This window comes from Monodon monoceros, unplaced genomic scaffold (assembly GCF_005190385.1).
Source record: "Monodon monoceros isolate NGI ecotype Baffin Bay Population unplaced genomic scaffold, NGI_Narwhal_1 Super_Scaffold_1, whole genome shotgun sequence".
In the NCBI taxonomy this organism is placed as follows: domain Eukaryota; kingdom Metazoa; phylum Chordata; class Mammalia; order Artiodactyla; family Monodontidae; genus Monodon; species Monodon monoceros.
Genome location: NW_021703765.1, coordinates 64139769 through 64166951, shown reverse-complemented (window position 1 = coordinate 64166951; position 27183 = coordinate 64139769). Strand labels below are relative to the sequence as shown.

General features: G+C 50.6%; 1 protein-coding gene across 1 annotated transcript; it reads right to left on the bottom strand.

Moving 5' to 3' along the window:
* Positions 1-8376: 8376 nt before the first annotated feature.
* LOC114892946 (SEC14-like protein 3) lies at positions 8377-25531 on the bottom strand. Its single transcript, XM_029218325.1, is given in 15 exon segments — positions 8377-9255; positions 10071-10240; positions 10340-10639; positions 10724-10737; positions 10876-10978; positions 12743-12830; positions 13995-14055; positions 14729-14824; positions 15728-15916; positions 16895-16914; positions 16917-16953; positions 17089-17132; positions 17399-17474; positions 18338-18520; positions 25370-25531. Coding segments are annotated over 14 exon segments (1404 nt in total). The 5' UTR covers positions 18392-18520; positions 25370-25531; the 3' UTR covers positions 8377-9103.
* Positions 25532-27183: the final 1652 nt, after the last annotated feature.

Genomic DNA, 27183 nt, shown 5'->3' with positions numbered 1-27183 from the left:
CCTCCACTGGCAGGTGGATTCTTAACCACTGCGCCACCAGGGAAGTCCTCATTTACTCTTTACAACCGCACTGTGGTTGGGTCCCTGTTTCCTGGAGTTGGAGTCACTCCAACCCCCACCTCACCTGTCCCCCCGCAGCCCAGTACTGCTTCCTTGCCTACTGCCTTCCAGCCTATGGCTCTCTACAGGGTCAGAGGCAGAGCTGATTCACAGGCTGTGTGACCTTGGGCAAGTTACCTGACCTCTCTGAGCCTTGCTTCCTCACTGTACAGTTGTCCGTAATAACCCTCTGAAGCTGCTGTGAGGGTTACAGGAGAAATGGCTTGCAAAGCAGTTGGCCATAGTGGGGCTCACAGAGTTATTTAACCACTATTATGATTGTGGCAAGAGACATCCATTTCAAGGGTAAATAACTGGTAATTGTGCCATCAGATGACTAATCTAGAGAGAAAGTATGCCAATTTTATGGTTCAGGCATTCCAATCCTAAGAATTTATTCAGAGGAAATAATTGCATGATGATTCGAAGATGTGCATCTGAGGGTGATCATGGTTTTATTTTTATAAGCGAGAAAGTCTTGGGCACTCCTTAAAGGTCCAGTGAGTAAAGGAACATGCTTCTGATCTGATTCTGCTGCTGGCTGAATCTCCCCAAGTCCCTCCTCTGTTCTGATACCTTCCTTGACTCCTGACAGCCCCCAGGATCCAGTCTGAACACCTCAGCCTGGCTTTCAGAGCCTCTGGGCCTATGCAGTCTCATCTCTCACCGTGACGCATCCTGCACCTCTGTTCTGACTCCTGCACATCCAGCCCCTCCGCCTTTGCTCAGGCCATGCCACCTGCCAGGAATGCCCTCCCCGCCCCCACTTCCCTCTGTTCTCAGCCTTCAAGGCCCATCTCTAACGGTACCTGCTCCTTGAACCCTCCCTGGCTCCTGCCCCCCAGACAGAATCATCATCATGCTCCTCCCTCCTCTTGAACAAGAACCATCAGATGACACCCACAGAGAACAGGGATGGAGCTCTTACTATGTGCCAGACACTGTGAGATGCACTGTGTTACAGAAACTCCATAACGGCCTGTGCGGTAGGTGCCACCATTATCATCCTACAGATGAGAAAGTTAAGTCCACTGTGCGGTGAGCCTTCTGCCAGCCTTATTAAATCCCACGTGAGTGAGGAGGGCTTCAGAACCTTTTCTAAAATCAGAAGGCATTGCAGGTAGGTGGGGGGCCCTGGTGGGGGAACGTGGAAGTGCTGGGTCTGTCCTAGCTCAGCGGTGCCCTAGGCTCACGTGTGGGCTCCAGGTGAGGCTTGTTCCTTCTCCAGCCTTCTGTGGGCCAATTTAAGGAGGCTTGTGGGGGGTAGGCAATGTTTCTTCTCATTATGGCTGTCCCCAGGGCGCTTCTGCGTGTTGCTCGGGTCTTGCTTCTCGGTAAGGTCTGGGCAATGGGTCTACCTTGGGAGCTGGAGTGGTGGGGTGGCGGGCAGGGGCCCTCCGTGGGGGCCCTCCCCCTGCCCTCCCGGTCCCTGAGCTGAGCTGAGCCTCCCTCTGCCAGCTGTGTACCTGGGGAGCCCCTGCGAGGATAACTCATCCCCCCATGCCTGGTCTGGGCCACCACAGGAGCTGGACTTGGCATCCTGGGGATACTGGGAGGAGGGGACTTCCCTCCTGATGGCCTCTCTGTCAGGTGCCCTCCAACACTCAGCCCTACCTCCCAATGCCCCCTGACCTGGGAGTCCCTTGCTGCCTCCCCCACTGAGAGCCCAGGACACCAGAGCCCCGTGTTACCTCCTCCTCCTCCCTGACCTTCACCCTGTGTCTGGGGAGCCAGGCTGAGCAGGAACCTCCAGAGTCCAGGGTCCTCCTTCTTAAGGGTTGAGCTGTCCAGCCAGGCCAAAATCAGGGGTAAGGGCCCACCCCCACCCTGCACCCCTGGCCTCTAGGACAGAGCTGGCATGCAGTAGATGCTCAACAAACACTACATAACTGCCTTAAATTCTTCTCCTTTCTAAAAAACCTTTCAATTCCTTTCTGGTCCTTGGTCTGCTCTAGGCCCTCTGGGACAAGATAATCCTTCTTCGAAGCAGCACGGCAAGGTGGTCAGGAGCCCAAATGGTAAAAAGAATTAACTGGGGACAATTCAGGGATGAGTCTGCTTACACACAGGCCAGCTGCTCACACTGACACAAAGCAAGCAGTTACTGGTAGGGACGGGGTAAAGATAAACTCAGCTTTTATTTTAATACCATTGGTATCATCCAAATCTTGCCATATAACTTCAATCTTTAAATAGTTCTGGAAGAGCCCTTCGTTGGGAGTTTGAATCTAAGATCTGCAGCTGATAGCTGCATGTAACTATGGGCAGATGGTAGCAAGACTTCCCAGCCTGTTTCCACATCTGTAAAATAGGGGCAGTTGTGCGGTTCATATGGGGGTATGTGGAATGGCCCCTAATGGCAGCTAGGAGGATGCTCAAGCTTATTTGAGTAGCTTCCTTTCAGTCCTCCCATTCCCATTCCCTCCCCCTAGGGGAACTTGCTCAGGGCTTGCCCTCCAGTCTGACTGTGGGGACCCACTGAACCCCCTTGACCTGTGGTGCCTCTTCATTAGCAACTCCCCAGCGCAGGCTGCTCCTTGGGCGGTAGGCAAACAGCTCGGCTGCAGCTGGCCCATCGTGAACCCTGCCTGGCCCCCTGAAGGACGCCTCCCTCAGCCCTCAACACACAGCTCCTGCAGGTGGCCCTCCAGGTACCGCATGGTGAGTCTTGGCCTGGTGCCTACGGAGCGGATGGAGAGTGAACCCCTGAGGGCTGCCCAAGGAGGGCAGAATGTGGGCCATGTGTACCATTCCTGTACCTGGCCTCAGTCTTCCACCCCTGGTGGGACAGATGTGCACCCATTTGGTAGATGAGGCTGGGGTAAGAACCAAAGTTCTCTCTGAGCTTCCATCACCCCATCTGTAAAATGGGCATAACACTTCTAGGACCATTCAGGAAAGAATGAAATAATGGCTGTGATTTACCAGGTATGCAGTAGGTGCTTGTTAGGGGGTAGCTGGCTAGGTACCAGGAATAACCCTCTTCCCTTGGGTGCCTCGCCACTTCCCTTATGCGGAAGGCTTGTGGTTGACCCTAGAAGCCTGCATCCAGCCGGTGCTAAACTAGGCCATGAAGCTCTTCCTGAACCACTCTCAGACGACATACACCCTCGTCTTCAACTGGGGGTCTGTGGGGTTTTGAGGGGTGGGGAGGGAGATGGGGTCAGATAGCTCATCCCTATCCTGGAGTCTTGCTTAGCTGGGCCACTGGTGTAATCCTATGTAGAAGTCTGTTTTTTGCACTTGGTCGTTAGTAACCAACCATCTATGGTGCCTGGCCTGAACCTGCTGGGGCCTGAAGCTGCCCACCTGGGCTGTGAGTAGCTTGGCAGAGGACGGACTGTCCTTCCCAGCCGGGGAGCAGGCCGTTGAGTGGTTGCAGGGGCCTTAAGAGTCTTGTCACTCGTGGCTGACTTTGTAACTTCTGCCCTTTGCTCAGGCTAAATACATCTGTTCCCAGACTCTAGTAATGGGGTGGTAATTCTTTAATGTGGCTTTAGGGAGCAAGAAGGTCCCACAGAGTAAGCCTCTCCATGGCTTCCCAGGAAACTTGTTACGGCCAGTCTCCGAGGTGATGGTCCCTTGGGATCCCTTGTCTGTCCCCCGGGTGCCTCTCAGTAGGCCCCGGTTCTGGCCCTCGGTCCGGTGGAATGAGACATTGCAGTTCAGCGTGGAGGCCTTCATGCTCAACGATGACGTGGAAGAGGATGAGGTGAGGGCGATGCCCCAGGTCGAGGTGGATCTGGGGATTCTCTTCCTGTTACTCTGCTTCCCCTCCCAGGGCTATCTTGGGCAGAGTTGGGGGTCAGCCCAGGAAAGGAGTGCTGTATCCCCTGATAGGTTTTCCAGATTTAGCAAATCAAAATTTAGGCCTTGCAGTTAAACATGAATTTCGGATAAATAATGAATTTCTTAGTTTAAATATTTCCCAAATATTACATGAGATACATTTATACTAAATTTTTAAAGAATTAACCAAGCATTCTGTATTATCTGGCAACCCTCACCCTGAGAATGGCAGTGGGATAGGCATCCAGGGCTGGGACTTGGAGCCCACAGCCCTGGATTCGGCTGAGCTCTGACCAAAAGGCGAGGCCCTGGGAGTCTCGCATTTCCATGTGCAGGAGCAAGTCTGGGATCAAGCCTGGCCCAAGGATTGCACGGGGGGCTGGGAAGGCCCGCTCACCCCAGAGAGATTTTGATAGATGTGATTAGGACGGAGGAACCTGGGCACTGTGGCCTCTGTCCCAAAGGATGCTGGCAGCCTGGTGCAACTTGAAGCTTCCTTTCTTTACAGTAAGATACTTCCATCACGGGAGATACAGATGCACAAAAGACAATTAACGCTGCTTGGAGATTATCCCAAAATGACACTATAATTTCCTGTCTGTACGTCTCTTTATAAGAGTCATACACTACAATTTTTTGCTTCCTTTTAAGAGCTGTTCTCAATGTTACCTGTTAAATCATATATAGAACAGAAAATGAAAATCCTGAAGCCCTGAGAATCACCAATCCTTGGGCATATACTTAGTGTTCTATAAAATAGGTCTGCATATGCCATGATAGAATTTGTTTTCCTCCCACTGAATATCCCATTTCTCTGCATGGGAGAATACTTTTTTGACTAGTGGGTCAAAAATATCCTGGAGCTAGTGGGATCTTAGTTCTCTGACCAGGGATTGAACCCGTGTCCCCTGCAGTGGAAATGCACTCCTAACCACTGGACTGCCAGGGAATTCCCAGGAGAATACAGTTTTGTATTCTCCCATGAATGTTAACAGCTATGTAGAATTCCAGTCTGGTCGAGTTGTAACTTAACCAGTGCCCTATGGCAGAAACTACCCATGGGTTCCAATCTGCCCCTGTTCTAAACCAGGGTTGCAGTGAGGAAACGCCCATGGGTAAGGGAAAATCAGGAGAATTTTCTCTCCCTCTAAGGACCTATTATGGGCTGGGGCTGTGACCGTCACAGGCTGACCTGGCTTCTCCCTGCAGTGCCCAGTTGGATAAATGAGGCATAATGTAGTTCAACACAGGTGGTTGTGTTGGGGGGCATGGGAGCCCAAGAGGAGCCCTCTCACCTGGGGCTGGGGGCCTGGGTTCTTCCTTAGGTATGTATCATCTGCTGGATGAGCATCTGGAGTTGGAAGAGACCCTTTAAGTCTGGCCAGAAATCCTGTTTCTACAACAACACCTCCTACAGGTGAGTACTTCCTGTTTCAAGCTGCGGGAACCTGGGCAAACTCCTTTCCCATTTCTCTGAAATGAAAGTGTTGACCGCCATAATGCACAGGCCTTGGGTTCTGGAATCTGGGTAATTGGGAGAGATGAAAGACCTCAGCTAGCTCCGTACCTGGATGCTTCTCCCTCATCATGGGAAATCCTTATCATGGAAATATAGGTGGCCTCTCCTTGGTACAGGAAAACCAGGACAAGGACTGAGAGGACTGGTCCCACCACCATCCAGGTTCACAGATAATCGTTTGTGGTCCTGTCCCCTCTGCCCTGTCCCATCTCCAGCTTCCCTGCCTGCTCCTGGCTCTTTTTTTTACCTTGATGAGTAACTGTGGGCTCAGGGTCACTTCCAGCTGCCCCGCACGGCCTGCCCCACACCACTGGGCAGCCCTGAGGTGCTTCCCAGCCCCGTCCTTCCCAGCCTCCTGTAAGACGCTGAAGGACTTGCTGGCAGTGGTTCTGGCCGTCAGCTGCGTCACTCTGCTGTTGATCCTGATCCTGCTGTCCCTGAGGAAGGTGTTGGAGGCTTTCCAGCTGAGCTGCCCACTAGGCTGGCTGGGGAACACACTAAGGCAGGCCTGGACCAGGCCAGACACCGAGGAGAGGCAGCCGGTGGCCAGGGTAATGGAGAGACTGTCTTTGGAGGAGGAGACTGATGGAGTGTCCCAGACAACTGCTGAGGAAATCAGGGAGTCAGGGGGCCCTTCAGAAGACCACTAAATCACCCTTTATATACACACAATAAAGCTTTCTACTTCTCTAGTGCTCTGGTCTTAACTCCCTCTGGTATTTGTTTGCGTTTGTACCATGTGCCGGGGGGAAAAGCTGACCTTAACTGTGTGGATGTGAAAGTGGATTCTCTGCAGCAGTGCTGGGTTTCAGGGGAAGAGGATGGGGTCTGGTGCCTAATTAGCATCAGGACAGAAGGTTGCCCTGGCCTGGGGTCTACAAGGTTAACTGGCCCAGACTTTTGGCCTCAGCTGCCTAATTTGAACCCCTCTTTTAAGGGAAACGGGCTGTGGTCACCATCTTTGCCTCCCAAGGGCAGCTGAGGTCTTTCCTTCCCTGTCTCTTCCCTGGCATTTCTGGGCTTTGGGAACTGGGACTTTACTTCCCTTCACACACAGTGGGGAGCCTGCAGGCCTTGGTCTTCCTGCCACTATACTGGTTGCTGACTGCTGCTGGAATGAGGGGGCCCATTAGCCGAGGCTAAGTGGGGTCTCTTTCCCTCCCCAGCCACCCCCTGGACACTCAGAACTGGAGCAAAGCATCCTGCCCCTGGTGAGACTGGAGACCTGGAGGCTGGGAGCTGGAGGGCTGCTTCCCACCGACTGTGGCTACAGAGTAGGAGTGGGTTTGCTGTGGCTGGGCATCCACAGATACCAAGGGGCACTTTTTGGTTCTTGGCTCCAGCCCTAGCCTAAGCTCTCTGTGCTGCCCCTGCCTCCTGGTAGCAAGTTCTCCCTCTGTTCAAAATGGGGTCTATAAACTGCAGTAGAGGAGCTTAGACAAATGCAGATAATCCAACAGCACTGCTCACAGCTGCCTCAGCCTCAAGGGTGCAAAGGGTCCACCCCTTCATCCTCTGCCCCTGCTGCAGCCTGGGGGTGGGGTCTTTACCTCAGAGGGCAAGGGAGAGACCCCCTGTCCCTCCACGCTGTATCCCCGATGCTGAGCCATCCTCCCCCCATGACATCCTTGCCCCAACTGCAGGTGCTGCCACCATCTTCCAAGAGTATGAACCCATCCTCCTCTTCTCTGCCTCCCCGCGTCCCTCTCCTCTCTCTCATTCCTTATTTGAAGGGTGGCCAGATAAAATATAGGACACTCAGTTAAATTTTAGTTTCAGATAAACAATACATTTTAAGTATGTCCCAAGTATTGCCTTTTTTCTTCTTCTAAATCTGACAACCTTTCTTCTTTTCCTCCTTCCTATCCACACCCCCACCCCAGCCCCCAGCTCAGAGAGTCGGCAGTCTTGTCCTGTTCTGGCAAGTTGCTGCAGTAACGTGAATTAGTGGTGGGAGGAGGGTGCCTTTAGCTCCAGTCCTATTTCTGCCACCCATGGGCTGAAGGAAACAAGGCCAGTGCATTTTGTGAGCTGTTTTTCATCTATAAAATGTGTCCATAAGTGCAGATGGAAAGTACTAGCTGCTGTTGAACATTAGCTTGATTAGTCTATGAGTCAGGCCTCCTGTTCTGCCCATGGGTAAGCTCACCGCAGTGGGCTCGGCCCTCAGCTCATTCCCAAGGAACTTCAAGTCCTTTGGTTCCCAACCATCCACAGTCTCTGTGTAATTCGACTCCTCGTGTCAAGAGATGTGTCAGGACCTGGGGCTCAAGCCAGCAGCTCCATGTCCCTGAGGCCATGTCCCCGGAGCGAGAACGTCCTGGGGCCCTGGTGTCTCCTCTAGTCACCCAGGGTCTTGGTGGATGGCAAGAAGCCATGCTTCTCAGAGACCATATGAACAGTGGACCAGGTGCTGGGCTTTGAAGCACAAGCCCTGCCCCCTCTGCTGTGAGTTTCCTTGGAGGAGCTGCTTAATTAGCATTGTGGGTCTCCATTGTTCCAGCTGCCCAATGGGCATAACACCTCCTCTGCCCACAAACTGAGACTGGAGAGGGTGGCATCCAAGACACTTCCACTGGACGATCTAGGACAAACAAGTCATTCCTTCTCTCCTCTGTAAAAGTAGGGTCTTAGGAAGCAGTATTATAGGGCAATTAAGAGCAATGTCTTTGGAGTGAAAAAAAAAAACAGGTCTTTGATCTGCCACTTAAGAGGGCATGGGTTCGATCCCTGGTCAGGGAACTAAGATCCTGCAAGCTGTGTGGCACAGCCAAAAAAAAAGAAAAAGAAAAAAAAAGAGTTGTATGATGTTGGGTGAGTGACTTCACCTCTCTGAGCCTTGGTTTCCTTATGCATACGTGACTGTGATAGGTGGCCTCAGGGTAGGTGTGTGAAATGGGCTGAACTCATAAAGCACTTGGCACTGTGTTTGGTACACAGAGAGCACTCAACGAATGACAGCTGTGTTGTTTTTTTTTTTTATTATCGCCAGGCAGCAGCTAGAGCCAGATGTGACTTCCTTTGCTTCTAGGAAAGTGCCTTTAATTGCTTAAAACATAAGCTGTGAGTTGCAAGGGAAGGCGGTGAGGGTGGCAGAGATGGGTTGGGGAAGCTGTGTGCTGAGTCAGACAAAGCCTTCTCAAGGCAGCTCCTACCTACCCGAGGGGGCAGCCACTGCCATAGGTCTAGGGGCTGGGTCACCTGGGTCTCCAAGAGAGTCCATCCCCTCCAGGGCTCTGTCCCTGTCCAAGGTGCTGAAATCTCCCCTAGTACTTATTTGCACACCCATGAATCACTTGCTCCCTACCTCCATTCAACTTCACAAGTATATATTGAGCATATACTATATAAGGAGTAGCAGTAAAAAGAATTTAGATACATATCCAACCCAGGTTGCTGATAACTCATGGAGAAAAAATTCATGCACACAAATGCCTCAGAAGTGAGGACAAAGGCTAGGAGACTCGTTTTCCTACTTTTTGGGTTTCAGGGACATCCACTTGTTCTTACCCTTGTTTCTTCCTTTTCTGCAACCTCGGCATTCTCCAAAGCTGTGCCTCGCGTACCTTTCCTGATCTGACCACAGCACATGCATTTTTCCCAAGGCAGCCGTTTCTTTACTTACTAGTGTCACAGAGTCAAGAGGACTACTGAGCAATTTCTGGGGGAAGAGTAGGATATATAGGCCGAAAGCAGTCAGGGGTCTCTTGGAAGTGAGGGAGCTGCCCAGACAGGGGTGAGCTCCTTGTCTTATTTCTGCATGCCCTCATCCAGAAGCAGCACATACACTGTGAAGCTGACCTTCTTGGTGTGGACAAAGCTATAGGTATTGTCAAAGCGCAGGACATCTGGGGGGATAGATGGACAGACGGGTAGTTTGGCCTGGCTTCACACACTCCCTGTGCCCTGGCCATGGGGGAGAACAGGCTGTGTTCCCAACTGTTGTGTTTGCCAAGCTGGTCCAAGTTCCCCCGACTGCTGTTTCCTTCCCCATGGGAACTGCCATTCCTGAGCAGGGCCTGTAAACAGAAATTGACCTCCTCCTGGCATGTGCCCAGCCTGGCTTTAGTTGCACCAACTGGCAATGAGAACAATAGCCACTGCCTCCCATTGTGTCCACACCTGGACAGTCACATGATAGGTATGCGAGGGGGGCATTTCAGAACATCAGAGGCCTCCCAGGCCCCTTGATGAAGTGGGGTGCAGGGCGAGGCCTGTGCATGCTTTCTGCCTCATTACAGGCACCCGAGAGGTAGGAGTTGTAGCCTCTGCTTCACAGGTGAGCAAACCTGCGTTCAGTAAGACTTTTGCTCAGGGTTATGCAGCTACCACGAGGCTGAAGTGGGACCCTGGTACCACACTCAGCTGTGTGCCTCTGGACAAGCTGATTTACCTCTCAGAGGCCCAGTTTCCTCCTGGGGAATGTCACTGCCCTATTGTCCCTTGCCTGTGTCCTGCGGCCTGAGTGCTCTCAGCCCCTTCTGGCACACGATAGGTGCTCTCAAGTGTGAACCGAAAGAGTGACTGTATGGATGAATGGCACTGACCTAGGGTGTATGTTCCTTGGTGGGGGAGTGGTCACTATCCCTCTATTTCTTCCTATAAACCATGGCACAGGTGGCTTCAACTTTCCAGGGCTGGGGCCCAGCCAGGGCAGACTTACAGACGCCAGCTTCCGTGCAGGTGAGTCTCCCATCCTCAGGCATCAGGTGGGCGCTGTAGCGCTGGTTGAGCTGCACCTCCGTCATCAACCCAGCCCACTGCCACTCCCCCATCATGGTCTTCAGGAAAACCCCGAAGCCAATGTCTTCACTGTCAGATAAGAACTGCCACCTGTATTGGGGGAAGGAGGGGAACAGGTCACTGCTCAGGCTGAAGGGTCCCTGAGGGGCTAGGGCCCAGCCAGGGGTGGGTTGGTGGCCTGTTCCTTACCTGAGAACACAGCCTGGGAACAGAATCTCATACTCCACCTGGTGCGAGGAGCTGCGGCTGATCTGCACCAAGTGCTCGTACTGAGTCTTCACCTGGTCCTGCACATACATGGACTTGGGGATCTCCCCACCATAGCTGATTTGCAGACACAGAGCAAGATGGGCTTGCTCCCCACCTCTTGCATTGTTCATGCTGTTTCTCCTGCCTGAGATATTTCCCCATCTCCTGGAAGTATCCTGCTCATCCTGTCCTCCCCTACCCATCCCCCCCACCCTGGGAAGCCTCCTGTGTCCCTCCATCCTCAATCAGGGCCCTCTTCTGGGAACTTCCCCTCCCAGCTCATCCCTCTGGGTCACAATTTCCCCATTTCTTGTTTGCCTGCACAGTTGCTGAGGGCTCTGTCAGGGCAGGGCTGGGACTAACTCAATACCTGGCTCACAGAGGTTTCTCCATAGACATTTGTGGAATGAATGAGAGGGTGAGAAAGGAACCGAGCTCTACTCCTCTACCCTCCCCTGTTCTGGGGCTCTTCATACTTTAGTTAAATATTTGGGGTTCCCATCTGGGTCGGTCAGGGTCCCCCCAAACTGGGCAGGCAGTTCTTCAGGACTGATGAGTTTTAGCAAACCTTCCTTCCAGCTGTCTGTGGGGAGAGGAGTTGAAGGGGGACTATTGAGCATGGAGGGGACCCATCAGCCCCCCTCTTACCAGGAGGACCTGACCTTGGGGAGAAGCCCTACAGGAGCTAGGCTGCCAGGGCCCATTCCCTAGGCCCCCAGGCCTTAGGCTGCAGAAATGTCTTCCAGCATTGTGTTGCTATGGAAACATGTTTTCCCTGGCTGATGGGTTTGCACATTTTTGAGGGTCTCCCAGTCATAAGCAGTCACGATTAGAGTTGTCTAATTGTTTCAAGGTCAAGGACCATGTCAGGGGCCACACTGTGTGCAAGTGGCATACACAAGTCAGACCTCTGGGTGGAGAGGGACAGCCCTGGGTCTTTGAAAGGACCTCCCCCTCTCTGCTGCTTAATCACCACAATCATGATGCCCATTATTGTTCTTCATGCCCTATGCAAAGCTCTAAGTGTTCTGGATCCTGGGGTGTCACCATGGCCCCAGACCTATAACCAATTCAAGTTATCCCCTGCTGTGGCCATGGGAGATACCAGTGGGATGAGAAGGAAGACCATAATGCCTGGCATCTCACAGCCAAATGCACAGAACCCTGTGCGCCACCAAATGGGGCAGAGGCCTGGACGTGGGTCTGGAGTGTGGCAGTTACCCACACTGCTCCAGGATTTGGGGGCTACCTTGTGATCCACCCAGCTCCCTACCCCAGTGGATCTAGGCAGAGGCAGAGACTCAGGTATCAGAAAGGGAGAGAAGACAGGGATTTGTTAGATTCATCCCCATCCTCCTGGATCCTCAAATCTCCTGATTTGATGATCTGACCATTCTGATTATGAGATGTTATCCTCCAAGCTCAGGGTCACCAGTTGAGTTTAAGAACTATTTCTCTTCTCTATTTCTTTTTTTCTATCATTAAAACATTTTTTTTGCCCACTTATAAAGGTAATACATATAATTCTAAAAGTTTAGAAATATATAAAAAAAATTATAAACCACCTGATTTCTTGCTAACCACAAATTATTTTGTTGTATTTCCTTCTAGAAATATATTCTTGTTTTTATAAAAATAAGACCATACTATCCACACTACTTTATAATCTATTTTTCTTTTAACTTAATGACATTTTCCATGACATCAAATCACTTTTCATGGCTGCCCAATCATTCATCAAATGGATGCATTGTTATTTACTTATCCAGTCCCTCCTTATTGAGCATTCCTTCTCTGAATCACTTCTCCTTTTCCTGCTCTTCTTCCTCATCCTCTTCAGCCCAAATTGCCTTTAGAAGCACTGAGGCGATGAGTGTTGAAAAGAAACTGATGCCCATAGCCCAGAGGTTGAAAAGGAGAAAGATGTGGAGGTTTTAGTCACCAAAGAGGTACGGCAGGGGCTTCCCTGGTGGCGCAGTGGTTGAGAGTCCGCCTGCCAGTGCGGGGGACGCGGGTTCGTGCCCCGGTCCGGGAGGATCCCACGTGCCGCGGAGCGGCTGGGCTCGTGAGCCATGGCCGCTGGGGCTGCGCGTCCGGAGCCTGTGCTCTGCAGCGGGAGAGGCCACAGCGGTGAGAGGCCCGCGTACCGCAAAAAAAAAAAAAAGAGGTACGGCAGGGAGTAAGACAGAGGTAACAGGATAGACTCTATAGTGTAAGACCCATTTCATCTTTGAGAAGGAGGAGCCTCTGACTTTAAGTGATGTGTGGATCTCTGGAGGGGGTGATGGACCAAACTTACTCCAAAGTTCATACGTAGAGTTTAGGGGATGGAGCTGGAATTACTTATTTCCCAACACGATAATTTTCCTGTGAGTGTCCTCACTCAAGAAGGGCTTCATGAGGTTGTATTCCACAGGGAACAGTTTGGTGGCTGGAGAGATATAAGCAAGTATAATGGGGAAAAGATAATTCCACCGGGCCACTCTCTCCATAACAGTCATAGCCAACAATGTGGAGGAATAATGAGTTACCTTGGCAAGTTCCAATGCCCTGCACCTGACAAACCATCCAACCAATCGGTCAACTAAAACAACAAGCAGCCAACTAACCAACCACCCAATCAATCATCCAATGTATCAAACAGCCAGCAAACCAGCCAAAAAATAGCCAATCAATTCACCTTCTCACCTACCCATCAATCAGCCTACCGATCAAACAGCCAACCTACCAAATAGTCAAACCACCAAGCAACATGCCAGCCAATCAGTAAACCAATCAGCTAACTAAACCACCAGCTAACTGCCCAACCAACCGCCTCTTCCAGTCAGTCAACCATTCAAACCAGCAATCAACCATCCAAGATACAGCCAAGCAACAAATCAGCCAACCAACTAACCCATCTGCCAACTAGCCACTCACCCACATAGGCAATCAAAATGCTAACTAGTCACTCAGTCTACCAAGCTAACAACTATCCAACCAGACAACCAGATATCCAACTAACCACCAGTCAACCAGCCAGCTAAACAACTGGCCAGTCAAACAGACAAAAACTAAGCAATGAATCAACCAGTCACCCATCAAACGTATATCCATCTTTCTATCCACCCACCCACCCAAACAACCACCACCCAAATACCTATTGAGTTTCCACCTGGCCCCAGGCCTGTGAGGGATACAACAGAAGTGGAGAATCAGAGGCCCTGCCTTCAAGGAGCAGACAACCCAAGGAAAACAGGATGAATACACACAAGACAACTGGAGGCCCCAGAAAGCAGTTGACAGGAAAGGCCAGACTGGGCTGCACCAGCTGCCAGTGCCAGAGGCAGTTTGAGGAGGGAGAGATCAACATGGGTGGGAAAGGTGAGGGGGGATTCCTGGAAGAATTGAGGTGGGAGCTGCCTCTTCTTGCAGTAAAGCCAACCACAGAAGTTACCATTTATGGAGAAGTTACTCTGTTTCAGGCACTCTGATTTGCATGCAGCCAAACAACCAACCTGCCTGACTGCTATCCAGAGAAAAAGGCACTAGTATTGTCCCCAGGGTGCAGATAAGGAATTGGAGGCACAGGGGAGTGAAGTCACCTGCCACACACCTTTCACAATGAGCATGAACTTCAGGGTCTCTGGGTAATTCTCTTCAAGGAGGCCAAAGAACTGTGGGACCAAGAAAGACCCCATGAGAACCCACACCTTTTCTTCTCCTACCCCCATTCCCTTTGCAACCTCCCCTCTGGAGGATTCAGAGGGCTGTGGAGGGTTTCCCTTCTTTCCATCACCTCCATGGCCCCTGGAAGAAATCTCACCCCAGACTATTGCAACCATAACCTAATAGTAATTACATAACAATAATCATTTTTACAGCAAATGTTATAACAACAGTAGTATATAATAATAATTTATGTAATAGTAAATAAAACGTTTACTGTTTATTAAACGCTATTTGCCAAGCACTTGTGTATATACTTTACATAACAACTCACTGAAATATCCCTACATCCCTTTGAAGTGCAATCAGTATCCCCATTTTGTAAGTGAGGAAAATAAAGCATGGAGGGATAAAGCGACTCGCCTGAGTCACAGAGCTAGGGCTGACAGGGCTGGGCGGGGTTTGTCTGAAGCTGGCCCCTATGGACTCAGTACAGTGTTGTCCCTGAGGCCTGTTCTGTGGGATCTTCCAGCCAACATATCTTTGGGTCCTGAGCTGCAGTGATGGGGCCCAGGAAGGCCACCACCTTTTACCAGATCCTGGCTCTGAGTTAGCAGCAAGGTCACAGCAGGCCAAGCTGGTCGTTAAAGCAAGCAGGGGTGCCCAGGGGCCTTTCCCCACCTCCTGGTACACTTCCACCAGGGGTTTCCAGAAGTGCTTCAGCCCCAGGCCTTCACAGTCAAATATCATCACGATGGTCTCAATCTTCCTCCCCAGCTGTGAGGATGAGAGCAAGGATCAAGGTGCAGGCTCAGAACTTGGGAGATGGTGACCCCAGCACATGACCCTTCAGGGCTTCTCCCATATTCCTACTTTGCCCTCAGATGAATGAGTGGACAAAACAGTGAATGCATTTACTACCCATCCATCCACCATCCACCCATCATGTCTATCCATCCACCCATTAATTGACTCACCCACTCATCAGTTCACCCATCCATCCCTTCATACTGCTGTTTATTCAGCCATTCATTCCTCCATTTGTCCAACTAATATTTATTAAGCACCTATTTTGAGCCAGACACTATAAGTATAGCATGTAGCTCAATAATCCAGAGTTCTTGTCCTTAAAGAGTTCACAGGTTGGCTGGGGAGATTGACAAGCAACCAGATCCCCATGGTCCTGAAGTGAGAGCTGGACAACACGGGAGCTGTGGGAACACACGTTAACCCAGATGGGGGCCTCAGAGAAAGTGACAGTTTGAGACCTGAAAGATAGATAGGAGAGAGCCAAGGGAAGTGTGGGAGGGAAGTGTGTGTGCTGGAGGTCGGGCTATCCAGACAGAGGAACAACAGGGGCAAAGACTCCGAGGGAATAACAGTAGCTAATAGCATTCTGAGAAATACGAATCAGGCCAGCCATATACTTGCATTATCTAATTTAATCTTTGCAACCATTATTATTGTCCCTGTTCTATAGGTGAGGAAACAGGCTCAGGGAGGTGAGGTAACTTTCCAAGGTGGCAAAGTTACCATCACCAAAGTTATCACTTTCCAAGGTGGAAAACCAGTACACCCACCTGGGAAGCGGCAGAGCTGGTGTCTGACCACAGAGCCCTCTGGCTGTGACGGCAGAGAGCACAGGTGTGTTCCTGGGACCAAGTCCCCTGGCAGCCTCACCCGCTCTGTCTGCAGGTCACACTTGTGCAGGATGCGCTCACAGTCCCTCATCTTGGTCTGGAGCAGGTCCTGCTTGGTGACAGAGAAAAGCAGGCCCTTGGGGTCAAGCGGCCCGATGATGTCATACCACACAGGGCAGCCGTCATGGTCACAGCCACACAGGGCCCCAGGCGTGTACTTCTGGATCACCTGGGCATGGACAAACACACGAAACTTGGCATCATGCACCTCCCAGAGATACCCAGACCAGGCTGCCGTGGGTGGCCCGAGCCAACACACACTGTGGTACAAGCACTGTCCCTCTAATGGAGGGCGGCTCTACTGTCCAGATAAGAAAACTGAGGGGTTTGCAGGAGGAGGTCTTGCTCACAGCAGGTACATGGCCAAGGCAGGTCTCAGCCACGCCTGCTTGAGGCCTCTGGGCTCCTTAGTTCTGCCCCCAATGTCTCCCGCGTCCCTTTCCATGGAAAGGAGTTGGGCTTAGTGATGAAGCACATGGATTCTGAAGGTCACAGACCTGGTTCAAAAACAGATGCTACTGCTTCCCTCCTGTGCATCCTTGAGCAAGTGATGCCACCTATCTGAGCACCATTCCCTCTCCTCTGTTGGGGAAAGTCCCCAAGATCACAAAGTGCCTGACTCAGAGCTTGTGCTCCACAAGTGAAACTAGGACCACTGCTTTACTAAGACACCGGTGGTGGGACTCTTCTCCCCAACTTCTTGGTGAGCTAAGTTTCTTTCCCACCTAGACAGGATGCTTTGACCAAGGCCCTAGGGGTGAGGGCTCAGAGCCACGAGCTAACTCTGGTGGTGAAGAGCCTGGATTTGGAGGACAGACAAGCTTGAGCTCAAATCCCAGCTCCACCTTGGGGCTGTGGGACTTTGGGTGGGCTGCTTAATCATTGCTGGGCTTCAGTGTCCTCATGTGTACAATGCGGACAACAGTACCCACTTCATGGGGTTGTGAGGATTAAATGAGATCATGCAGATAAAGTCTTAACTTACGCTTGGACCTCATAAGCCCCCAGGAAATAGTCATAATTGTTATAGGAGAGGTGCCTGCACACTCATGGTCTCTGCTACCCTCCACTCATGGTCCCGATGATCCAGAGACTGCTCGGGTGGTAAGTCTATAAGAGACTGGGGGCTGTGTGGGTGTTGGCTCACCTCGGGGGGCTGCCAGTCAGTATGTGGTCAATGTCCATGGTCTTCCGGAACTCCATGTACTGAAAGGGAGTTGAGTGGTAAGGTCTCACTGGGCTCCCAGCACCCCTGAGGAGGGGATGGAGGTAGGGGCTGGAGGCAGGGATTGCCCCCACAAAGCCCCTCACCAAATTTCCAGGGAGGGGGATGGGTCTCACCTTGTGGAACATGGCCTCTGATTTCTGCAGGTCGAAATTCTGAGCTGTGAGAAGATGGAAAGAAGGCATGGGGTGGGAAAGAGGTTGCCTTGCAGTCATCTTGCCCTGGTCCTGGGCAGTGGGGGGCTATGGAGGGCACTGGGGGTCTGGGTGGGACCTCCCTTTCCTGTCCCCTCCCCTCTCCTGCACCTGAACATGTGAAGCAAGGTGGTATGGTCGGATCCTGAGAGCCTTGGGTCCTTCTGGAGCAGCTGGGACAAGGGCCCTCTCACTTCCCCCTCACCGTGACCTCCCCCACCTCTGCCCTCACCTCAGAGCCAGCGCAGAAGGAAATAGTCATCTGGGTTGGGCAGGGCAGGCAACACATCCTGGACATTTTCTCGGAACTGGGAAGAGAGACGTTGATTGAAGAGGTTTTCACACTGAGCCTTTGCCCCAGACTCAGTGATTGTTTTCGTCTTGCCTCCTTCTCTTCCAGTGCAGTCTGGCCCACAGTGATGGAGGATGGGTGGGTGGATGGATGGGTAGGTGAATGGGAGGAAGGATACATGCGTGAGTAAACAGAAAGAAGAAAGAATGGATGGATGGATGGGAAAAAAGGAAGGACAAATCAATGAATAGTGGATGGACAGAAGGAGAGATGGGTGTGTGAGTAGACAGACGGGTGGGTGGGAGTAGAAGGATGGATGGAAGAAAAGATAAATGGGTGGATGGGTGGGTAAGTAGATTGGAGTATGAATGTATTCTTAGTTCTTTTCATGTGTTAGTCCACCAAGGCTTCTGTCTTTTTTTCCATCCCATTTTCTACAAAAACATTGTTAGTGATTATGCGTCCTCTTCCCCATTGACCGTGGTGATGACAACACACTCTGCTCCATCTCTCAGCTCTTACAGACAGGTCATCTGTCAGGGTCCTGGGGAGTGAAAGGGAACAGAGTCAGAGGGCAGACCATCTTCAGCTCCCACCTAAGGGGAGGTGGGGAGGGGCATGTCAGGTAAAGGTCTCTGGGTCTGGCCCCTGGATGAGAAGTCAGGCTTCATCTGGCACCCACACTATTGCCAGGAAGTGGTGCTGTTCCCTCAATCTCTGCCCTGGACAGGGCTGATGTCACCAGGCACTGGGAGACCTGACCCTGGGTGAGGTGATGACAAAGAGACAATGTCAAGGACATGCTGAACCAACAGAGTGGGGCAGTGTTCCGGCCACCACCCTCCCTCCTCCTCTCAGCCCTTTTCCCCTGGCTCTCACCTTGGCCAGGGTCTCTGCCTGCTTGGGGCTCAGGTCTCCGACTCGGCCACTCATGGTGCTGGGTGAGGCTGGAGGAGTGGAGGCCACTGCAGGCAGAGGCCAAGTCTGGTCTGTGGTCCTGACCAAGCGGAGCCTTTTGCCCCCACTCCTGGGCGTGGCTCCAGGCGCCTCCTTCTTGGCCAGCTGTTGGGTTGCACATTACATAATTGGGATTAAGTGAGGTCCCGTGCTTGGCTGTGGGATAGTTTGGGGTGGGGGAGGCAGGCGTACACGGGAGGGCGTGTCAGAGGTCCCCTGCCAGGTGGAAGAGGCTGGGAGGAAATGAGGCTGGCTTCCCATGGCATGGGAGTCCAGGCTAGGTACCTGTAGAACCCCCCTCAGTGCTCCCCAGGCCTCCAGGGAAGGCGGGATTTCAGGGGGAGTGAGGACTGCTCCCTGCAGGCACCCCTTCTCTCCGACCCTCAGTCTCCCCATCTCACTAAGGAAGAGACCCCGCACCTACGGTTCTGCAAACGTCACCCTCACCCAGCTGTGATGGCTAGGAGTCAGGGACTTAGTCTAGTAAACAGTTCATTCACTTTGTCGGGGTGGGAGGCTCATGTCTTTTTGCAACAAATGTCCATATTCAACAGGAGACAGGCTGGGGCAGAAAAATGGAACTCGAAAGGTGTCCTTGCTAAAGGTTTTTTTTCCCCACAGGGCTGATGCTGCTTTTCCTGACTTTCAAATTCTATCCTGTGGTGCTGGTCCCTCACCTTCAATACAGGGAAGGGTTGAGTTCCCCCAACCCTGCTGCCCTCCCTTCTCATCACAGAGGTCATGGGGACACAAGGGTCCTTGTCCAGGACCTCGCATCCCCTGGGTCCTAAGGGAGAGGTGGGGCATGTTGATGCCCTTGGGGCGGTAAGGGTGCTTCTTGGGATTTTAAACATCTGATCAGTGAGGGTCGTCCACCACTTGTGCCAGGTGATGAGGGAAGCCCAGAAGGTTTCCCTGTCCTTTGAGATATAGACTGTCAAGGGTCATGCATGTCTAAGGGATTCTCCAGCTGTGAGAAGCTCCGAGAGGGCAGAGGCCACATTGTCAATGACTGTCTATAAGGAAACCAGGAGTGCATCTGCTTGGGACCACAGTACAGCCACATGGCCGCATCTTCCAGGCCTTGAGGGGGTCCACATGGGCTGAAAGTTTCCCCTGGTCTAGCCTCGGACCCAACAGCTGGGCTAACTCAAGCCCCTCTTCCCAGTGCTGTTCCAGGTCCCCTACCCCCAGGGCATTCCTGGTCCTCACCCCTGGGCTGTCTTGGGACCTCTTTACGCTGATGTGGGTTAGCACTGACACCTCCTTGCTCTAGGCCCTGATAGAATTGGGTCCAGAAGGAGAAGGGGGGCTGTCTTTGGCGATCTCCCTCCATCCAGGGTGCCTGCCACGTGCACTCAGGAGCAGTTAGGTACCTCTCGACACCCCGGTCCCGCCCCACTTCACATTCCAGCCTCTTTCTGCAAAGCCCGCAGCTGCCACCTACACCCACTTCCTGCCAGATGGGCAGCATGCAGAGATTGGGCTCCTCCACTGCCCTCTCATTAGCCCCTAATCCTGCCTGTTTTTCACCAGTCACCTTTCTCGCCCTAATCCCTCTAACGTGAGGGGCCCCAGTTACCTCTGGGGATATCAGAGGCTGGGCAGGCAGGGCCAGGAATAGGAGTTGAGGTCCTCCCAGGAGTTCTGAGCCTTCAGAGATACCCCTAAGTGCTTCTCCTGACCCAGACCACAAACAGACACAGAGCACATACTGTGTGCCCACAGCATGATTATCGTTATCTTCATTATCACCATCATCATCAATAGTGCTATCTAATGGAACTTTCATTTATTTATTTATTTATTTATTTATTTTTGGCTGCATTGGGTCTTCATTGCTGCGCAGGGGCTTTCTCTAGTTGTGGTGAGCAGGGGATACTCTGTTACGGTGCGTGGGCTTCTCATTGCGGTGGCTTCTCTTGTGGAGCACAGGCTCTAGGCACGCAGGCTTCAGTAGTTGTGGCATGCAGGCTCTAGAGCATAGGCTCAGTAGTTGTAGTGCATGGGCTTAGTTGCTCCGCGGCATGTGGGATCTTCCCAGACCAGGGCTCGAACCCATGTCCCCTGAATTGGCAGGTGAATTCTTAACCACTGCACCACCAGGGAAGCCCCTTTAATGGAACTTTCTGCAGTGATGGAAATGTTCTGTATCTGGGCTGTATCCTATTGGACGTCACTGGTAGCCAGTTGTCACATGTGAAATGTGGTTAGTGAGACTGAGGAACTCAAGTTTTAAATAAATTAAATTTTGATTAATTTTATAATAGATTGCCCCATGTGGCTTGTGGCTACCATATTAGCACAGATCTGCATTTATTGAAGGCTTACTACATGCCAGGCCCCACTCTAAGTGCATCACCTTGTGGGACTTCCCTGGTGGTTCAATGCTTAAGACTCCCCACTCCCAATGCAGGGGGCACGGGTTTGATCCCTGGTTGGGGAACTAAGATCCTGCATGCCACACAGCATAGCCAAAAAGAAAAGAAAAGAAAAGAAAACAATGGGATTTCCCTGGTGGTCCAGTGGTTAAGACTGCACTTCCACTGCAGGGGATGCAGGTTCAATCCCTAGTTGGGGAACTAAGATCCCACATGCCTCATGGTGAGGTCAAAAAAAAACAAAGCATCACCTCATTTAAACCTCAGAGCCCCCCTGGGATTAGCTGACCATTATTAAGCCCATTTTACAGACAAGCAAACTGAGGTAGAGAGAAGTTAAGTATCTTATCCAGAGCTAAGCCCATGCAATTAACCACTCTGCTGTCACACTGGAGGCCATCCCACAGTCTCAGCTCTGGGGGCCTCCACCTTAATCAGGGAGAGGACCCAGGCACAGAAGTCACCCCAATGGGATGTAAGTGGCATTGAGCCAGACCTTGAAGAAAAGGAGGATGTCGATTAGTGGAGATTGAGGAAAAGGCATCCCAAGTGGAGGGGGCGGCATGGGCCAAGGTGTGGAGGTGGGCAAGTGAAAAGCACAAGGAGGGCAGAGCTGAGGATGTTACAGTAAACAAGATGGATTGGGTCCCTGCCTGCACGGAACTCACAGTCTCCCATTTGTTGAGCATTTCCTCTGTGCTGAGAACATTACATTGGTATCAAACCATTTGGAAACAGGTAGGGGTATCTCCATTTTACAGTCAAAGATATGAAAGGTCAGAGAGATAAAGAAACTTTTCTGAAGTCACACAGCCAGGAAATGGGAAGCCAGGATTTGAACCCAAGGCTGTCTGACTCTGGAACCTGTAGTGGAGCCACTGCCCAGATGTGACTTCCCCCGGAAGGCTTAACACTGTGCCTAGAAGACAAGTGCTCGATAAAAGGTCTAAGATCCATTGTGTGTTAGGAAGCCTGGATCCACCCACCTCGGACTGCAGGGTATTTTGAGGCCAGGAGAATTATTTCCCTCCCTTGAAACAAAGGCCTCGGCAGAGGAGAGCCACCCCCATCCCCACCCACCATTTCGGTCTTCTCCAAGTCCTAGTTTGTCAGGCTCTCAGGGGACCATGGCTACAACCAGGACACCAGCAAACAACCTCAGGGGGATAGAGGGGGCCACCCAGTCCACACCCAGGAACCCCTCCTTTCTGGGGGTTGGTTACTAGGAAATGTGAAATGCCGTCCTACCAGAACCAGCGGGGTGAGTACAGAGGGGGCCCCGGGGGTGAGGGAGCCTCACCATGGGGCAAACGTGGCTGGGACGAGGCAAGTGGGAGTGGGGTTCAGGGCACAGTGAGATGAGGTGGGGTGGCCGACAGGAGAGGGGAATTGCGGGGATGGGAGGCGGGGAGGGGCGCCTTGTCGGAGCCCCAGTGATGATCTCAGCTGCGCCCTGGGACCGTCTGCCTTCCCTCTTTTACCCTTGGGCAGTTTCATCTCCTTTTTAAATTAAAATACGGTATAATTCACATATCGTAAGTTCACCATTCTTAAAGTGTACAATTCAGTGATTTTTAGTATATTTACAAAGTTGTGCAACCAACTCCACTGCTTAACTGCAGGACATTTTCATTACCCCCCGAAAACCGCTGTACCCTTTAGCAGTCATTCCCCATTTCCTGCACCCCTGCTCTTGCCTCTGGCAACTACTAAGCTATTTTCCATCTCTATAGATTTTCTTATTCTGGATATTTCATAGAAAGCGAATCACATGCGGTATGTGATCTTTTGTGACTGGCTTCTTTAACTTAGCATAATGTATACAAGGTTCATCCATGTTGTAGCAGGTACCAGTATGTCATTCCTTTTTATGGCTGAATAATATTCTTTTGCATAAATATACCACATTTTGTTTACCCATTCATCAGTGGATGGACATTTGGGTTATTTACACTTTTTTGGCTATTATGAATAATGCTGCTATGAAAAGTTTTTGTACAAGTTTTTTTTTTTTTTTTTGCGGTACGCGGGCCTCTCACTGTTGTGGCCCCTCCCGTTGCAGAGCACAGGCTCCGGACGTGCAGGCTCAGCAGCCATGGCTCACAGGCCCAGCCGCTCCGCGGCATGTGGGATCTTCCCGGACCGGGGCACGAACCCGTGTCCCCTGCATCGGCAGGCGGACTCTCAACCACTGCGCCACCAGGGAAGCCCTGTACAAGTTTTTGTAAAAACATGTTTTCACTTCTCTTGGGTGTATCTTTAGGAGTGGAATTACTGGCTCATATAGTAATTCTATGTTCAACCTTTTGAGAAACTGGCAAACTGTCTTCCAAAGTGGCTGCATCATTTTATATACTCCCTAACAATGTGTGAGGGCTCCTTTTCTGTTTTCTTATTTTGCTATTATAGCCATCCTAGTGGGTGTCACGTGGTATCTCATTGTGGTTTTGAACTGCATTTCTCTAATGACTAAAGCTCTTGAGCATCTCTTCATGAGCTTATTGGCCATCTGTATATCTTCTGGGAGAAACATCTATTCAAAATTTTAAAATGTCTTTACCTAATTTTAAATTGGGTTGTCTTTTTATTGTTGACATGTAAGAATTCTCTATATATTCTGGATTTTAATCCCTTATCAGATATATAATTTGAAAATTTCTTCTATTCTGTGGGTTGTCTTTTCACTTTCTTCAGTGTCCTGTGATACACAAAAGTTCTAAATTTTGATGAAGGCTGACTTATCTACTTTTTCTTTTATTGCTTATGCTTTTGGTGTCATATCTAAAAAAGCACTGCCAAATCCAAGGTCACGTAGACTTGAAACCTCACACCTGGTCTCAGATTGGCTGAAACAGCACAACTCAGATCAGATTGGGACTTGAACTCAATCACACCTCAGATGGTATTCAAACCCAGCTAAAACTAAGATTGGGACTTGAACCCATGGGCTGGGACTCAAACCCACTTGTCTTTTAACTGAAATCACACGCCTGGTCTTAGGACTTAATGAAGCTCAGGTTCTCTTTGCCTCAGCGCGGAAGGAATTCAGTGAGAGGCAAAGCGATAGGTAAGAAGTAGGTTAATTGAGAGAGACACATGGAGAAAAATGAACCCTCTTGCACTGTTGGTAGGAATGTAAATTGATACAGCCACTATGGAGAACAGTACGGAGGTTCCTTAAAAAACTAAACATAGAATTACCATATGACCCAGCAATCCCACTACTGGGCATATACCCAGAGAAAACCGTAATTCAAAAAGAGACACACAGGTACTTTCCTGGTGGCACAGTGGTTAAGAATCTGCCTGCCAATGCAAGGGACACGGGTTCGAGCCCTGGTCCGGGAATATCCCACATGCCATGGAGCAACTAAGCCTGTGAGCCACAACTACTGAACCCGTGTGCCACAACTACTGAAGCCCGTGAGCCTAAAGCCCGTGCTCTGCAACAAGAAAAGCCACTGCAATGAGAAGCCTGCGCATCACAACGAAGAGTAAACCCCGCTTGCTGCAACTAGAGAAAGCCCGCGTGCAGCAACGAAGACCCTACGCTGCCAAAATAAATAAATAAATTAATTAATTAGAAAAAAAAGAGACACAGAGTGTGGACCATCTCAGAAGGTGAGAGGCCCTGGGAGATACACATTCCATAGACAGAAAGGATTGAAAGTGGCCCCGAAATATGCAGCGGTTAGTTTTTATGGTCTGGGAAATTTCATAGGCTAATGAGTGGGAGGATTTTTCCAATGATTTTGGAGAAGGGCGGAGATTTCCAGGAATTGGGCCATCACCCACTTTTTGGCCTTGGAACTGTCATGGCCTGTGAGCATGTTGTTTAGCATATGCTAATATTTACAATGAGCACATAATGAGGCTCAAGGTCAACTGGAAGTCGAATCTTCTGCCAGCTTGGGCCTAGTCAGTTCTAACCAGTTAATGTCGTATCCACAAAGGCTAAGTCATTCTTTTAAAGGTTGTGCCCTGATCCCTTCCTTCCTGTTTCAGATTCACCTCCATGTTTTCTTCTGAGAGTTTTACGTTTTAGCTCTTACATTTAGGTCTTTGGTTTTTTTTAACTTTTTTTAAAAATTGTGGTAAAATATTCCTAACATAAAATTTGACACTTTTAGGGGCTTCCCTGGTGGCGCAGTGGTTGGGAGTACGCCTGCTGATGCAGGGGACACCGGTTCGTGCCCCGGTCCGGGAGGATCCCACATGCCGCGGAGCGGCTGGGCCTGCGAGCCATGGCCACTGAGCCTGCGCGTCCGGAGCCTGTGCTCCGCAACGGGAGAGGCCACAACAGTGAGAGGCCCGCGTACCGCAAAAAACAAAAACAAAAAATTGACATTTTTAAAAGTACAGTTCAGTGCCATTAAGTAGATTCACACTGTTGTGCAACCATCACCACCATCCAGCTCCAGAACTTTTTCATCTTCCCAAACGGAAACTCTGTACCCGTTAAACAGTAACTTCCCATTTCTCCCTCCCCCCAAGCCCCTGGTGTCACCGGCAAAGCCCATGAACAATTCTCGGGAAATAAAAATAGAATCTGGGTAATAAAATAAAGTCTAACCTTTCTTCTTCTTTTCCTCTGTGCTTAGTCTCGTTTCACTCGCTCACAGGGGGCCGCCTGCAGAGGCTGTGCACCCGGCACTTCAGACCAGAGTTCCTGGTGCAAAATGGCTGCACGGACGCCGCAGCTCGGTGGGCCACGTACAGAAGTGCTGCACGCAACACTCAATTCAAGATGGCGGCAGGGGGCCGTGCGCAGAGATGCTACGCCCAGCACGGCGGTCTGGAGCCGTGAGCAACACGCCTGCGCCAGACCCGTGAAAACCCCGCCCCCTTCCCACTGACGAGAGCCCTACAAAGCAGCCCCGCTGAGGGCCTATTGGGGAGGGGCCTGATGGAGAGGACTCTAGAGCAAGCTCACACCTCTCCATTCTTTGATCAAAGAACGAAGCTTTCCTTTGCTTCACAACCAAACTCGGTCTCAATCTTTTGGCTCAAATGACACCAGGTAGAGGGACCCCTGTTGGGGCCCGACTAGAAGGGGCCAGTAACACTGGCAACCACCATCCTACTTTCTGTCTCTATGAATTTGACTACTCTAGGTACTTCTTGTAAGTACAATCATGCAACATTTGTCCATTTGCATGTGGCTTATTTTGATTAGTCCATATCCATTCATTTGTTAATGGATACTTCGGTTGTTTCCATCTTTTAACTATTATGAATAAAACTGTTATGAACATTGGTATACAAATATCTGTTCAAGTCCCTGCTTTCAGTTCTTTTGTGTATATACCCAAAAGTAGAATTTCTGGATCATAAGGTAATTCTATGTTCAATTTTTTTGTGGAACTATCATATTGTTTTACATAGTGGATGCACCATTTTACATTCCCAGTAGCCATGCACAAGGGTTCCAGTTTCTTCACGTCCTCACCAATGCTTACTATTTTCTGTTGTTTGATAATAGCCCTCCTCAGGGGTGTGAGGTGGTGTCTCATTGTGGGTTTGATTTGATTTCCCTGATAATTAGTAATGTTCAGCATCTTGTCATGTGCTGTTGCCCATTTGTATATCTTCTTTGGAGAAACGTCTATTTAAGTCCTTTACCCATTTTTATTGTTTTTTTTTAATTTTTAAATTTATTTTTGGCTGCATTGGGTTTTCATTGCTGCCCGTGGGCTTTCTCTAGTTATGGTGACCGGGGGCTGCTCTTCCTTGCGGCGCACGGGCTTCTCACTGCGGTGGCTTCTCTTGTTGCAGAGCACGAGCTCTAGGCACACGGGCTTCAGTAGTTGTGGCGTGGGCTCTAAGAGTGCAGGCTCAGTAGTTGTGGCGCACGGGCTTAGTTGCTCTGCAGCATGTGGGCTCTTCCCAGACCAGGGCTTGAACCCATGTCCCCTGCATTGGCAGGTGGATTCTTAACCACTGCACCACCAGGGAAGCCCTTTTTTTTTTTTGGCCACACAGCACAGCACACAGGATCTCAGTTCCCCGACCAGGGATGGAACCTGTGCCCCCTGCAGTGGAAACGTGTAGTCTTAACCACTGGACTGCCAGGGAAGTCCCCTTTACTCATTTTTAAATGAGTTTTTGTTGCCGTTATTGTTGTTATTATTGACTTGTAGGAGTCCTTTATATATTCTGGATTTTAATCTCATCAGATATACGATTTACAAATATTTTCTCTCATTTTGTGGGTTGCCTTTTCACTCTGTTGATAGGTCCTTTAAATCACAAAAGTCTTAAATTTTGATGAAGTCCAATTCATCTATTGCTTATTTTGTTATTGTTTCTTGTGTTTGGTGTCATTTTCAAGAAATCATTGCCGAATCCATTGTTATGAAGCTTTCCCCTTATGTTTTCTGCCAAGAT